Here is a 13159-nt window from a genome sequence, read left to right as displayed (position 1 = left end):
GCGGAGCGAGCCGAGCCGAGGAGAGGACGAGGAGAGCAAGCGAGCGAGCGAGCGGCTCTGCGGAGGTTTGGAGTTGCACTGTCTTCCCGGCTCCTCTCGCAGGACGTTTCCCTCCCGAGCCGGGCAGCGGGCACCGCCGGAGGCACGCTGCTGCCAGCGGGGGAGGCGGGCTGCTCCGCCGCGGGCACCCGGGCACGGGGGCTTCCACCTCCCCGCACACACACCCGCACGCACCCCTCTCACACATACACGCACATATATATGTTCGGGCGCGTTTTTGGCTGTGCTGGAAGTAGCGCGCGGTAGACGGCGAGGGAGTCTCGGCAGCCTCCTCTGTCGCCCGCGCTGTCAGGAATAGCGGCGTGAGAGGAAGAAAGGCCCTGGGGCACTACACCCTGCCAACGAGTTCCCCGCACCAGCCAGAAGGACTCCAGCTACATGGGCAAACGCCTGGACCAGCAGCCAATGTACCCCCAGTACACCTACTACTACCCCCACTATCTCCAAACCAAGGTAGGGACCGGCGGGGCCGGGCGCTTGGCGGGGGATGGAGAGCGGAGCCGCGCAAATTGCGGGCTCGTCTCTGCTCTTGGCGATTTTTCCGTCCCTTCCTCGGGTTCGGTGCACAGAGAGTCGAGCTGGTAGGCAGAAAGCGGGCGTGAGAGAGTCAGGAAGGTTACCGTCTGCTTTCTCCTTTATTTCTTTATTTATTTTAATTTTTTTTCCCCGGAGGCTGCTGGCGTCGGCTAATTCCTTTTATTGTTTGGGGAGAACAGTGCGGTTAACGCTATCGTAACAGCGGGCAGGTAGCGTGTTTATTATGACATGGGATAACGATTGCTCTGGACAGCATCAGACATGAAATACTTTTGGTGGCTTTTGCAGTGATCTCTACAGTTTATTCGCAGCTTAAAAGCATTTTGCTGTTAGAAAAGCTGTCTGTGACAACTCAAACTTTTAATCATCTGAAGAGGAGATGCTGTGGAGCTCGGAGGAGAGCTCGGAGCTAACCGACTGAAAATCTGACGGAGTTTGTTTCAGTGCCTTGCACTGCTTTTAATATTTCATTAAACATTGAGGATGATATGGCTGTACTCTGTTGCATTTAAAAGGTCTAGAAATAGAGGGTAACTACTTTTGGAGAGCGTATCCATCACGGACACTTCTGTTTTCTTTCTTTTTTTTTTTTTTAATAATTTTTAAAATGCCAGCAGACTGGAAAGCAGGCCTGCCTGTCCTACAGAGACTGAGTGAAGCCTATGCTACCTGGCGATGAGTTAGTTAATTAAAGCTTTATTTTTATAATGCCATTGTATAATAGTCAGCTCTCTGGAAAGATTTCCTGTGTGACCAAGGGACAGTAACAAAAGAAAGCCTTAAACTGAAAGTTTGCAAACCTTGATAGGACACTGTATTTGGAGGAAAAAAAAGGAAAAAATACGCACTTTACAAGCCCGTTCACAAGGTGAAGTGTGGCCTCACAGCCACAGATTAACAGTTTCACTAAGTAAACGAACATCCTTTAGGAAGGAAAAACCAAGGCAGAGTGCACAAATGTGGTATGGCACTGCATACACATGTACACGTCGCAACTCTGTGGCAAATTTAACACACGGGGCATTTGACGTATGTGTCTGTGTGTGGTGCAGTGACACAAGGGAGGTTGACTTGTCCAGACTTTTGGTTTAAAGCACGTTGATCTGGCTGCAGTTGCAAAAGGATAAGTTATATTTTGTTGTTTATAAAAATTACTTTCCCGTTAATGTTTATAGTCCGACTACTGTATTGTATAAATTAACTAATTGTAAAACCTGTGATTCAGGCTGGTTGGAGTTGTGATGACGCCAGAACCACTCAGTATGATTACAGCCTTGTAATTCATGGCAGGGTTACCTCTCATTCTTTGCTCTGCTGTTTCTTCCATTGCAATATGCAGATTTTTTTTTTTTTGGTATACAATTCAGCCTTTTGTAATTTTGTATTTTGGAGTGATTTTTATAATTTTCCCCCTCTTCCTTTCAAGGTCAATCCAAATAGCTTTTTACCTTTGTGACCATTTAGTGTGTAATGTTGCTGTTGCAGCAGCAGCCCGTCACTAGCTTGACTGCGATATTGCCTATAGCTTTAACCGTTTGGGGGATTGGGGGATGCAGGCTACTGCTATTCCTCAAAACCTGGCAAGCCAAGGACATGAAACAATTGATGGTGTTTTTTTGAAAGAACAATAGCCTCGAGTATTGGAGGAGAAATATTGGACATTCCATGCCTTTTACTCACGTAGCTTACATTTTGCCAGGGTCCTTTTTTTTTTCCTTTTTTTTTTTTTCATTTTTAAAAACTTTTTAAAATAAGCTTTTTAGAAAATTACCCTTATATTTGAGCTTAAAATAGTAACAATAACTTTTCCGCACTATGACTTTTTTTAACACAGTGCTTTAAAAAAATAGATTAAATGCGTTTTTATTGCCAGTATATAAAATTATCAGCCCCGTGAAAAGTCATGTGCATCTGTCTTTGCACACTTTCACTATTACAATAAGGACAGGTAAAATTTCAAATGGTGATACATTTTATGTACCATTATTTTTTTGTATTTTCCTTGGCCTACAGTTAAGTGCATACATAAAACCTAAATAATAAACACATATACACGTGCATATATATATAGGCACAAGTATTTCTCTTCTATAGCCTATAAGACTTTAAAGTAGTGCAGACAGGCAGCATCTGGATTTTGTTACCCTAAAGCTAGCCGTCAGCTTCTGGGACATTTTAAAGCAGTTAGATCCATTGTATGTCTAAAGCTAATAGTTGGGTAATCACATAATGTTGTGGAGGAGAGCTATATCTTTTATCATGCCTATTGGAGCAACACATATTGATAAATCTTTGTATGATTCCAGCCAGCCTGAGAACTTCAGTTTTTTATTTTCCAAAAACTGCTCTTTGTACCAAGCATGACAGGACTCAGCTCTACAGAAAGAATGTGTTTTTATGCTCATAGTCATGCATGCTGGGGGGGGGAGGGGGAGAGGTTTGCATTCATTTGTAATTAAGAAAGAAATTCTGGGCTTTCTTATGGTATTTCTGTACAGCTTGTGAAATGCAGAGTGACAGCATGTTTAACAGGCAAAGTTGGGAAATTCATGTTCCCCAGCGTGTTTGGGTGAAGTGCAGCTTTTTCTTTGCTTGTTTGGTGAAGTTGTCTGGGTTCTTCATTGGGAAGTACCACGTTACTGTACATCACGTCCTTCTCGCAGGGGAGCACGGAGCTGCGCAGGACTTCAGTCTACAGTCCGTGTTTGTGTCTTCTAACATGGCTAGCACGTTGTTGTGCAGAAATGGTGTAAATGAATAGTTATATGGGTAATGGGATTATAAATAGAAAAAATGGATTCCATATGTTTGTCCGATTGCTTTAACTTTTTAGTGTTTTGTGGCCTTTTGTGGAACATGAAGCACGCGCTCATTCGATTTACTTGTGTTCCTTCGTTATCAAGTGCCACCACTGAAGCTAAAACTTTAATTTCAGATTTAGGAAAAGCCGTTGTCATCCAGGAAAGAAAAGGGGGGATGGGAGAAGGGTATCAATTCTTAAGAGACAATTGCAAGGAATTTACTATGTCTCTTAAGCACAAGCACTGAGTGTGAGGAAAGACATAACCTTATTTTTCTCATTTTGATGTAACACTGTCTGACAACTTCAGTTTGAAAGTACAGTGTTGGAACTTCTTTAGGCAGATCCTAAGAATAGGGTCCAGTTGTCCTAGGAGTTTATTTCAGAATAAGTGTTTTGGGTTACTGTTGTAGACGAAGTATAGTCTTTTTTTTTTTTTGTTGCAAAGAATATTGCTTGGAGGTGGTTCGGGTCATGTGTATCTGATGAGAATCTATAGTAGTTTATTTGATTTTGAAACATTAAGTGAATTTCCTTAGTTGCATCCTTGCTGATGGTGTAACTACTCAAACAATTGGTTTACAGGAGTATGTTGCAAATTGTGACATATAAAATGATAATGATGCCAAATATTGCATTGTGGTCTGAATTTTTCTTTTGTTACTTGCTTGCCCAAGTGAATTTTTTCCTCTTTACCATTTTGCACACAAAAAACAAAAATAAGCACTGTGAAATACCATGTAAGGATGTGAAAAAGGGAGGGAAAATATTAATCTCACTGAATAGAGTTGAAACAGTCTCCTTAATTTAGTAGATGATGTGTTTTATCTTTGTCCTCTGCAGCTTATGATTAGAACTATTTTTGGGGTCATATTGAAAAGAAACCTGAATCACTTGGGTAGAAAGAAGGAGGTGCCACAGTTACCTGTTGACAGGAATTGTTTTACGATCGCTGTACTTGCACTTGGGGTAAAAATATGCCAGTTAAGCAGCTATTTCCGTGCGGTTTGCTTTCATGCATTCTCCAGATATTTCCTACTTATTAGTCATGGTTTGGGTCTGGTAGTTTAACTCTCATGGTGTTGACTCTGTAATGCAGTCAGGTGGCTGAAACACCTCAAATGAGAGGCAGTGTTTACTGTACTCATCTCTGTATGTCTGATGCACGTGTGAACACATGCAAAAGGAAGAAGTGTTATTTCCCAACACCTGCCTGAATAAAACCTTGTCTCTGAGGATGTGAAAGGTGTGCAGACTAGTCCATAGGCAAGAGCAGCTTAATGAGCATGTTCCTGAAATGACAGATATATACCCCAGCTGAGGACAAAACAATTGGGAAATTCAAACAGGTGTACTCAGAAGAGTTGAGGCTTGATATAGTAATCTTATGTGTACGCATTTGGGTGTGTGTTATGTTTCCTTTTTGCCATTTTTAGGGCATCCTTTTGCACAACTGAATTGGGGACCTCTTTCAGTTATGTGCCGTGAGCATACCTCCCTGCTTGCTCCATCAACCTCTTTTAGAAAGCATGTATTTGGAATCAGCACAAAGCTCTTGCGTCTCTTCACCTTGTACCTACCAATTCCATGCTCTTTTGTCACTCATGTTTCTGTTTAGTGACTTTACGGCGTTCCCCACTCTTGGCCATCTGGCCATGCAGAAGGCCCTGAAGAAAGCGTTCCAGATACGGAGATGCCTGACAGGGCTTCTCTGGCTAGTAGTGTTCAAATTGTGCTTGGTGCCTGGTGTGAAGCAGGGGTCAGGTGTAAGGAGTAATTCATCAACCACACACTGATTTCAGGCTGCATTTCCAACCATCTGCAGCTTGGATCACTGCCAGAGCTCAAAAGTCTAGCTGGAGCCCATGTGATCGTGCCAAAGTAAAGGCAAACACTTGCACATAGAGAAATGCATTTCTAGGAATGAAGATTGTTCGCACTTAGCCCCTGTTTGATTCAGTATGTCGCAGCATGTTTTAAATGCCTACAAGAGCTGCCTGATAGAAATATGAATTCATTTAAATGCCATTTAAAAATATTTAAGCCTGGCTATAATTTTGATAATAATATTAATATCTAACTCTAGTATTTGCCGGTTGGTTTAAACAATAAGGAAGATAAAAGTTACGTTCCTCTGAAAAATAAAGAAATATATGAACTGATTTGCTTTCCATTTATCTTTACATGCCTGGATAAAAATACTTTTGTTGTTGTAAGAGACATGTTGATATGTATTAAAATGGCATTGATTTTCTTGGTTGATCTTCCTTTCATGTGTTGCCTCGATGCAAACCTGTTTAAATTAAAAAACAAACAACATAAAAACCCCTAAACCAACACTCACAACCTTCCCCAAAAACCCCAAACAAAACAAACCTCAACAACCAAACAAAAAACCCAGACCAAGCCTGTGGAAAAGGAAAATTCAAATTTTGGTTCCTTCAAACATGTATGTATTATGATATTCTATGGATATTTATTTTACAAGCAGGTATTTTATTTCCATAACACGAGATGGAAGTTGCGAGCATTTGCCAGATTAGGCTACAAAGACCTTGCTGTGGCAAGTGCTCTGTGTTAATAGTTATAATTTAGAATGCCTTATACAAGATGCCCTTTCAAAATAAAGTTCAGTGCTCCAGAAATGGACTGGTTTGGTTTTTAATGCACAAGGGCCTTTCAAAACAAACAAGATGGTATATTCACATTTTAATTCAAGTATCTTGGTAAAAATCATCAGACTGTTGGTTCTTAAATTTCCATGAATTATAAAACAGATAAGAAAATATGCATTCCAAGCAGAATGTCTGAGTTCATTTCAGGTCTTGCTACGAGTAGCCTGGATAGTGTTCCCTTTGCATATAATTGCAAGCAGGGTTTTCTAATTTTTTGTTTGTTTGTTTGTTTTGTTTTGTTGAGGGGAAGTGGGTTTGTCACTATCTGTACTCCAGGCAGGGACTTTGAGTTGGCTTGCAAACAACCCCATTCTGGGTTGTCCAGGAGGAGAAGCAGATTTTTGTAAAAAACAAATGGTCTGGTTTTATTAATTATTTTTTTTTCTTGAAGAAAAGTCTTTTAATGCTAGAAATTTTATGTAGAGGAAAATAGTTGATGTGTCTCCAGAACTTACTTCCAGTGCTGCATTAAAATTGTGTTTTGTAACAGTCTCATCAGCTACAGCTGTATGTGATTAAATAGTGTAATATCAAAAGCATGTGTGAATAAGAGCTTTTATGATATAGTTGTTCCATACCAAAGACTGCAGATGGGCAGAGAAGGGAGACAGAGAACAGCGATTTACTCAGATATTGTCAGAGCCTATAGTGCGAGTGTTTGTGTAGTGATGTTTTGCAATTGCTTTCCCACTCATATGGGCGAGATTGAGTGACAGAGGAAAGTTTAGAAGTAAACACTTTTACACAGAAAGCTACACTAAACGTGCAGGGTATCAGCCTGAGAATGGTGGCTACCGGTGCAGAACGATGTACCAATATTTTCTGTGGCAGATTAACAATAATATTACAGAATAGAAGTTATAGAGAGAAGGATCTATTCTGCTTTCATTGAAAAATCAATGAAAAAGATTCATTGATTCAACAAGACAGAATCAGGCCCATGAAGCACATACTGTTCACCATGGCAAAACCAGGACAGCTGAACAACGTGCAGGTTTAAAAAAAAATAAAAAATATATGCAGTCACAAGAGAAATAAGAACAGTCTATCAAAATAATTCTACATTGTGCAAATGTATGAGGACATACCTCATTTGATACTTAACAGCATTTTGTGTTTTCTGTGGCTATAATTTCTATTTAACATTATTTATCCTGATTTATAATTTTAGAGAATGAGCAACCTAAACCAGATACTCTGTCTTTCTGTCTTGCTCTCTGCCACAATTGAGATATGATTTATACAAAGTGGAAGTCTAATTGCCATAGGAGATGTCTCACATGGAACCCAGTGCCTATAATGAAGATTAACAATTTCTGTAGGAGACTAAGTGCTGTTAATCCACAAAAAGTATCGTAGAACTGGGTTTACTTTTATTTATACAATTCTTAAGATAAAAATACTGTGTAGTCTCTTTTTGAAATTTGAAGCAAGTCAGTTTCCTGTGTAAGTTTTTTTCTGAGGATACAGTGTTTCTAAATGGAGAAGTGAAGCAAAGGTTGCTCGTCCTATCTGTAGCTGGAGATAGGAAGCTCCTGTTGAATTCCTCAGTCGTGCTGTCTTTTATATTTTGTTAGTTTACATCAAAGTCTAATCTCTTCTCCTAGAAGTTTTTATTAGCTGAAAGACTTCAGATCTGACGTTGTCAAATAAGAGAAAAAAGATTATTTTTCTTGCTTTTTGGATTGAAAGACTTTTTTTTCTTTCTTTCCTTTTTTCTTTGTTTCTTTCTTGTCTTGTTTTTGTGCTTGCTTGTATACAACTGTGGTGGAAATAAATTCTCTCTCTACTTATTTGTTGTAAAGTCAACTTCAGTATCAAATATGGTTGTTTATTAAAAAGTAAGTATTTACATATTTAAAGTGCTTCATTTGTGGTATATTTATGCAGATGAAATTGTTTGGACAGATTTTCTATGAGGGTTCCTCTGTTAATTGTATTGACTTAATTCAGATGCAAATGAATGAAATAAACCACCTGACTTACATAGATCATAGTAGAAGCCAGAAGGTTGAACGTTTACAATGTAAAGCACTCTGATATTTTGTTCCTCATTGGTGTCTTCATGACACACGTTTTATGGTCATGTACCATGTGACTGATGATGATTTATGGGCTGTCATGTTGTGGAAGTGATGTCACTCCTGTGTGATTCAAATTTATTCAAGAAGAGAAGTTCTTGAACAGATTTTTATTCTCCCCTCCCCAAGTATAAATCAAGCAGCAGTTTGTTTTTATTCTGTGAGTTTACATTAATCGACTAAATCCTGAAACTGCACTTAAATACTCTGCTGCAGAACGTGGCAGAGTAGAATGAGAGAATCTTACTGGTGGACCAACATGATGTTGTTTTATTTAACTGATTGCTCATTTGGCTTCTGTCCCACTCCCTTCCCCACCCACTTTCACAGCCCTTCCTCTACCCAGCTATATTTAGAGGCCAGCCAGGCTGAGCCATTCAAAGTTCAGTATCGACGCTGCACAGGAGCCTGACCTTTCCGCCTCATGCCAATGGGAGATGGCAGGACTAGATCAACCAACAAGTCCTGTGTGTCTTGCCTGTGAGAAACTCTCTGGTCATTTGGAATAACATGTGATGCAATCTGGTTGCCTTCCTGGTTGAGAAGCTGGCAATGCTCGTCTCAGGGTTATGGGAGGGTGAGAGGCAGCCTGAAGATGCAGTAGGTAGGGCAGAAGGCTATTACGGATGCACAGTCCCAGAGCTGGCAAAACCTTGAGGTGATGCATTGGTGAGATAAAGGGACATTAGGGAACTTCAGATGGAGGCATTTCACCAGATAAGGAGATAAGGAGCCTGGTGTACCGCTACATCACAAAAGGTTTTTAAAGCTAGGTATCCATAGTTACAGCAGGAGAGTGAAAAATCTAGATTTCAGGGACTCACCTGGTGTAATGTCCTCCTTCCCTTTAAAGAAGAAAGTATTTGCCAGTTCTTAAAGCTGGAATGATGTGCCTGTGTGAATTCCCCGGCGCTCGCTCAGAGAGCTGCCTGTTTAAAGTTTGCTCTATTTTTCTCTCTTGTTCTAATTTTTCCAGCTGTGGAAAAAAAAAATGGCATTGCAATTCTTAGCCATATAAGGGACTTGTTAGTTTCTTTATGTGGTTGGGAATTGTTTCTCCTTTTGGTCTTCAAAGGCTGTTGCGGCTGAATATACTTTAAAGGAAAGGAACTACTTGCTTAGACAAAGGCTGCAATCCTTATTTCTTCTCTTTCTCACTTCTCTCTGACCTTTTATTGGGGGACATGCATATAAATAAATTCTGCTTTTTGGTGTTGTGCAAGTTGATGGATGCTCTTACAAAGAGAGAAGCATAATGGGAAATGCAGTCTTCATTTCTGTTCTCTCATTTTATAGTGATGAATTTAGTTTGGTGCCAGTTAGTAAGTACATGACCTTTTCCCTACATCTTTTGATTCACGACAGGGAGTGTCAAAGCCGCGTTAGTGATCTCTAATTTCAGCTTTTAACAAACTATGAAATATTAAAAATGAATTAGGTCACTTGGAGCTCGGCTAATATATCTGTGATGCAGGGTGGTGATTTCATATTAATGAAGCATAACACACAGCTTAAAATATAAAATTCAGATTTTGTGAACACAAACAACAGGAATATATCACTTGTAAGTCAGGATATTTTTATCTTGAGAATATTATCTTTTAAAGACAAAGCAAACAGGATATTTTGCAAAGATGGCGTTATCAGCCTCATTCGTTTAGTGTTCATTCCAGAAAATCGTATCAGCCTCTCAGCCTAATGAAGTTTTTCAGTGTATTTAACTCTAAGATCACAGCTGCCGACAAGATTTCTTTTAGTATCAGCTGAGATATGTCTACACAGCTGTCAATGTTCTGCTTAGCTGATATACACAAACTGATAATCTACCATACGCAACTGAACGGTATAATATATTATACTTATTTCATGTGCAAATGACACTTGTGAAATTGTTTAGTGGAAGGGAGACTGGTGGTGAAAAGTACTGTGAAAGATACAATGAATAAGGTAAAGAATAGCACTGATAGTTCTTAGACAAGCCTCTGCCTGGTTTTGTATTCATGAAAACTACCTTTAATACTGCTCTATACCTGAAAGACATCAGAAAAAAAGTCAGAGGCACTGCAGTCCTTCAGATGTTTGACAAAGCGTGCAACAGGACTCGGTAAGCTGAATGCTTTACCTAGGCTGTATTAAGACGACATTTATTGTGTCAATGTAGAGCTTGCACTAAGTACTGTTAAACAATCCTTCGTGAAAACAAGCATAAAGCAGACATATTGCTGTGGCCTTTAGCACAGCAGCTGGGAGCTTTCTGCCTGGGAGAGCATCACACTCGCACTCACTGGATGTCATGTTTGTGCTCTTTGTATCTCTTTGGAGCTTTTGCATCCTAAAGAAACACAGGAGTTGATCCAAATATTTCCATGTCCTTTTTGATGTTGCTTTTACTATGGGTGTCAGTTGGTGGTGCAAGACGGGATAATAATAAATCTGGCTGATATACAGTGACTCCAAGATGGCAGTAGTAGTACATGATGATCCCATGTGTCTGTTGTTGCCTCACAGATACAGGTGCTCAGTGCACTGAGTTGTCTTGAATTTTGAGATTATGGATATAATTCCTGACTCTAGAAACATCTGTGAGAAAGCTGTAGACTACTGGCCCGCCAGGACATACTCGTTATCTACATGATTTAGAAGCCTTTCTGGCCACTCAGCTTCTGCTTTATATCTCTGCCATTTAACAAAATCACTGTAATTGTATACAGTTGTCTGTGTGCAACATGCAATTTCCTGTAGTTTGAAAAGCTTTCAGCATAAGATTGTCTAAACTTAATAGCATAAACATTAATTTACTGTGTTAGATGGGTTATTGGGTGTTTTTAGCATGCATAAGTCTGGCAGTAATTGTGCTGGACAGAAGAAATAAGTTTTGTTTCCTTCAATGTCTGCCTTGCTTTGACTTAAACAGATCCTTGGTGATGGTAATACTTAGCATGTAGCAGTCATTTCAATTTTCAGTGGCCTGTATAAACATTAACTAATCTTCAGAGCCCATTCTAAGAGGTGCCTTAAACACCTTATTTGCTCATGTAATGGCTGCATGCTTATAATGGCCTCAGCTTTCGGGGGGCCTAATACCAGCTTATCAAGAGTTTGGGTATAAATTTGTATAGCATCCACACCTTCTCTCTTTGAGCAGAAACTGGAGGCCGGGAATGTTGTTGCTGCTTTATGAGCAAATGTAGTGCATGAGGGGTATAAGCATGGAGGCAAAGCTGGAAAATTAAAGGCAAAACGTTTGCAGAAGGTGGCATGTTGATCTCTGGTTATCCAGAAGTGTTGATTGACCAAAACTTTAGCAGATGGAGGTCTCAAAAACATTTGACAGCAGACCCAACGTGACTCCCAGATGGGGCATCCAGAATTACAGAGCACTTTGCAAGACCACTTACTGAACTGAGACCCTGAACCTGCCTAGCTGATTTAATGTTACAGCTTCCTCTTGAGCTTTTCTGTTGAGGAGGAGGAGAAAGGGAGTAGGGTGGGAGGATGCACTTTCTGGAGAAGAGGAATTCCCTGTGATTTCAGTGTTGGGAATGGTGGTTGTCTACAGTCCTACTAAGGTGCCCAGGTGAATAGGATGTTTTTGGTCTTTGACTAGTGATGTGAGGGGCAGATCAGGGCCCAGTTTGCAGTGTTGTAGAGATTGAAACAATTCTTGGCCCAGATTTTGCCAGAAGACACAAAAAAATTAGCAGACACCTGGATAAGGATTCAAAGGACTACTTCATTCTTCTAGGCAACACAAGGAAAAACACTTTCAAATAGCGCCTGTGCACAGCCCTCAGCCTCACTGGCCCTTGCCAGCCTTGTTAGGCACTGATGGGAAGGGTATTAAGATCAACTGTCACAATTCTACCAACATCATGTAAGGACTGGTCCGTGTTCAAGTCCTTTAGTTTAATTTTTCCAATCTACAGCAACCTGATAATCAGCAAGGCAACACCAAAAATGTTATTCATGTGTGGATGTTAGCTAAATAGTAGTTGATAGATACAGATTCATCACAGCCAACTGGCTTTGGTTTTCTCATGCATAATGTAGTGTGCCTTGCCAGGACTTACTTGAGATTTTCTGTTGTCATTACTCTTCTTATTCCTCTCACCTTGATTTGTAACATTGTCATATGTGCTTCCCTCTCTGTTGTGTTGGAAATAGTTGCATTTTTAAAAATCACAGCTTGTTTGGCTCAAAGGTACTTTGTAGATGGGAAGAAATGGATGATATCTCTGATGCTGATAACTTGCATCCCAAGGGTTTTGTTTTAAATACGTGAAAATGCTACAAACAAGGGTTGATTATTGGTGTTTTTAAAACTGAACAAGGAACTGTGCCAATGGCCACAAAGATGTAGATTTTGATTTTGCAGTGTGTGTTGAGGAATGAAGTACGACTGCCATGCTCCAACAACAGCCGATGAAGTAGGCGTTTATGCTTCATCTCTCTTGGTCTTTTAGCAAGGGAGTAAATTATTAGTTGTTTATTATTTCTTAACCTTCAGTGGATGACTTCTTTTCTGTGCTAGTCAGCTATTCTGAGGTAGAGATGTGTGGATTTTATTTCCTTCCTCCTCTTTCCCCCATTCTCATTTGCTCCCAGGTTAGATTGTCAGGTAAGTTCATGCCTTCTTTTTAACCAGCCCGAGGGGCAAAGCTTAGGTGACAAGGACAGACTTTGAGAAACCTGAGGCATGAGGCATGGGCACCATTAGCACGAAATGAACGGAAGGAAAGCCATAAGTCTTATTTTTATTCTACAATTTGTCCATCTTTTTTGATTTAGCAGATCTACTTCTTTACGATTTTCTTTTTGATTTTTTTCCCCCTTCTTTTGTTTTTTTTTTTCTCACCCTTTTAAGAACTCTGCTAGTTCTCATTTTTCTTTCACCTAATACTTATATGTATGTCATGATGCTTGTTCTGCCATTTGACCATGACAACATTTTTTGAAATCTAGATATTGCAATTGTATTTCCTAAGCCAGTCATACTCTTCCCCTCT

The 13159-nt window shown here is 40.0% G+C and overlaps 1 protein-coding gene across 6 annotated transcripts in view; it reads left to right on the top strand.

Annotated features, from left to right (window-relative positions):
• RBMS3 (RNA binding motif single stranded interacting protein 3) overlaps window positions 1-13159 on the top strand; it is a 598526-nt gene that overhangs the window by 155490 nt on the left and 429877 nt on the right. For 4 of the 6 annotated variants that reach the window (XM_018075575.2, XM_018075573.2, XM_018075576.2 and 1 more), the window contains exon 1: window positions 31-513. The exons of the other annotated variants lie outside the window; for them this stretch is intronic. In XM_018075575.2, coding sequence (XP_017931064.1) covers window positions 439-513 — 75 coding nt within the window. In that variant the 5' untranslated portion in view covers window positions 31-438. Of the gene's footprint in view, window positions 1-30; window positions 514-13159 lie in introns of those variants that run through there. 6 annotated transcript variants of the gene reach the window in all.

The sequence above is a fragment of the Manacus vitellinus genome, unplaced genomic scaffold (assembly GCF_001715985.3).
Source record: "Manacus vitellinus isolate BGI_N305 unplaced genomic scaffold, ASM171598v3 scaffold_3_pilon, whole genome shotgun sequence".
Classification (NCBI taxonomy): domain Eukaryota; kingdom Metazoa; phylum Chordata; class Aves; order Passeriformes; family Pipridae; genus Manacus; species Manacus vitellinus.
The sequence above is the reverse complement of the archived record's forward strand: the minus strand, read 5'-3'. Positions and strand labels throughout refer to the sequence as shown.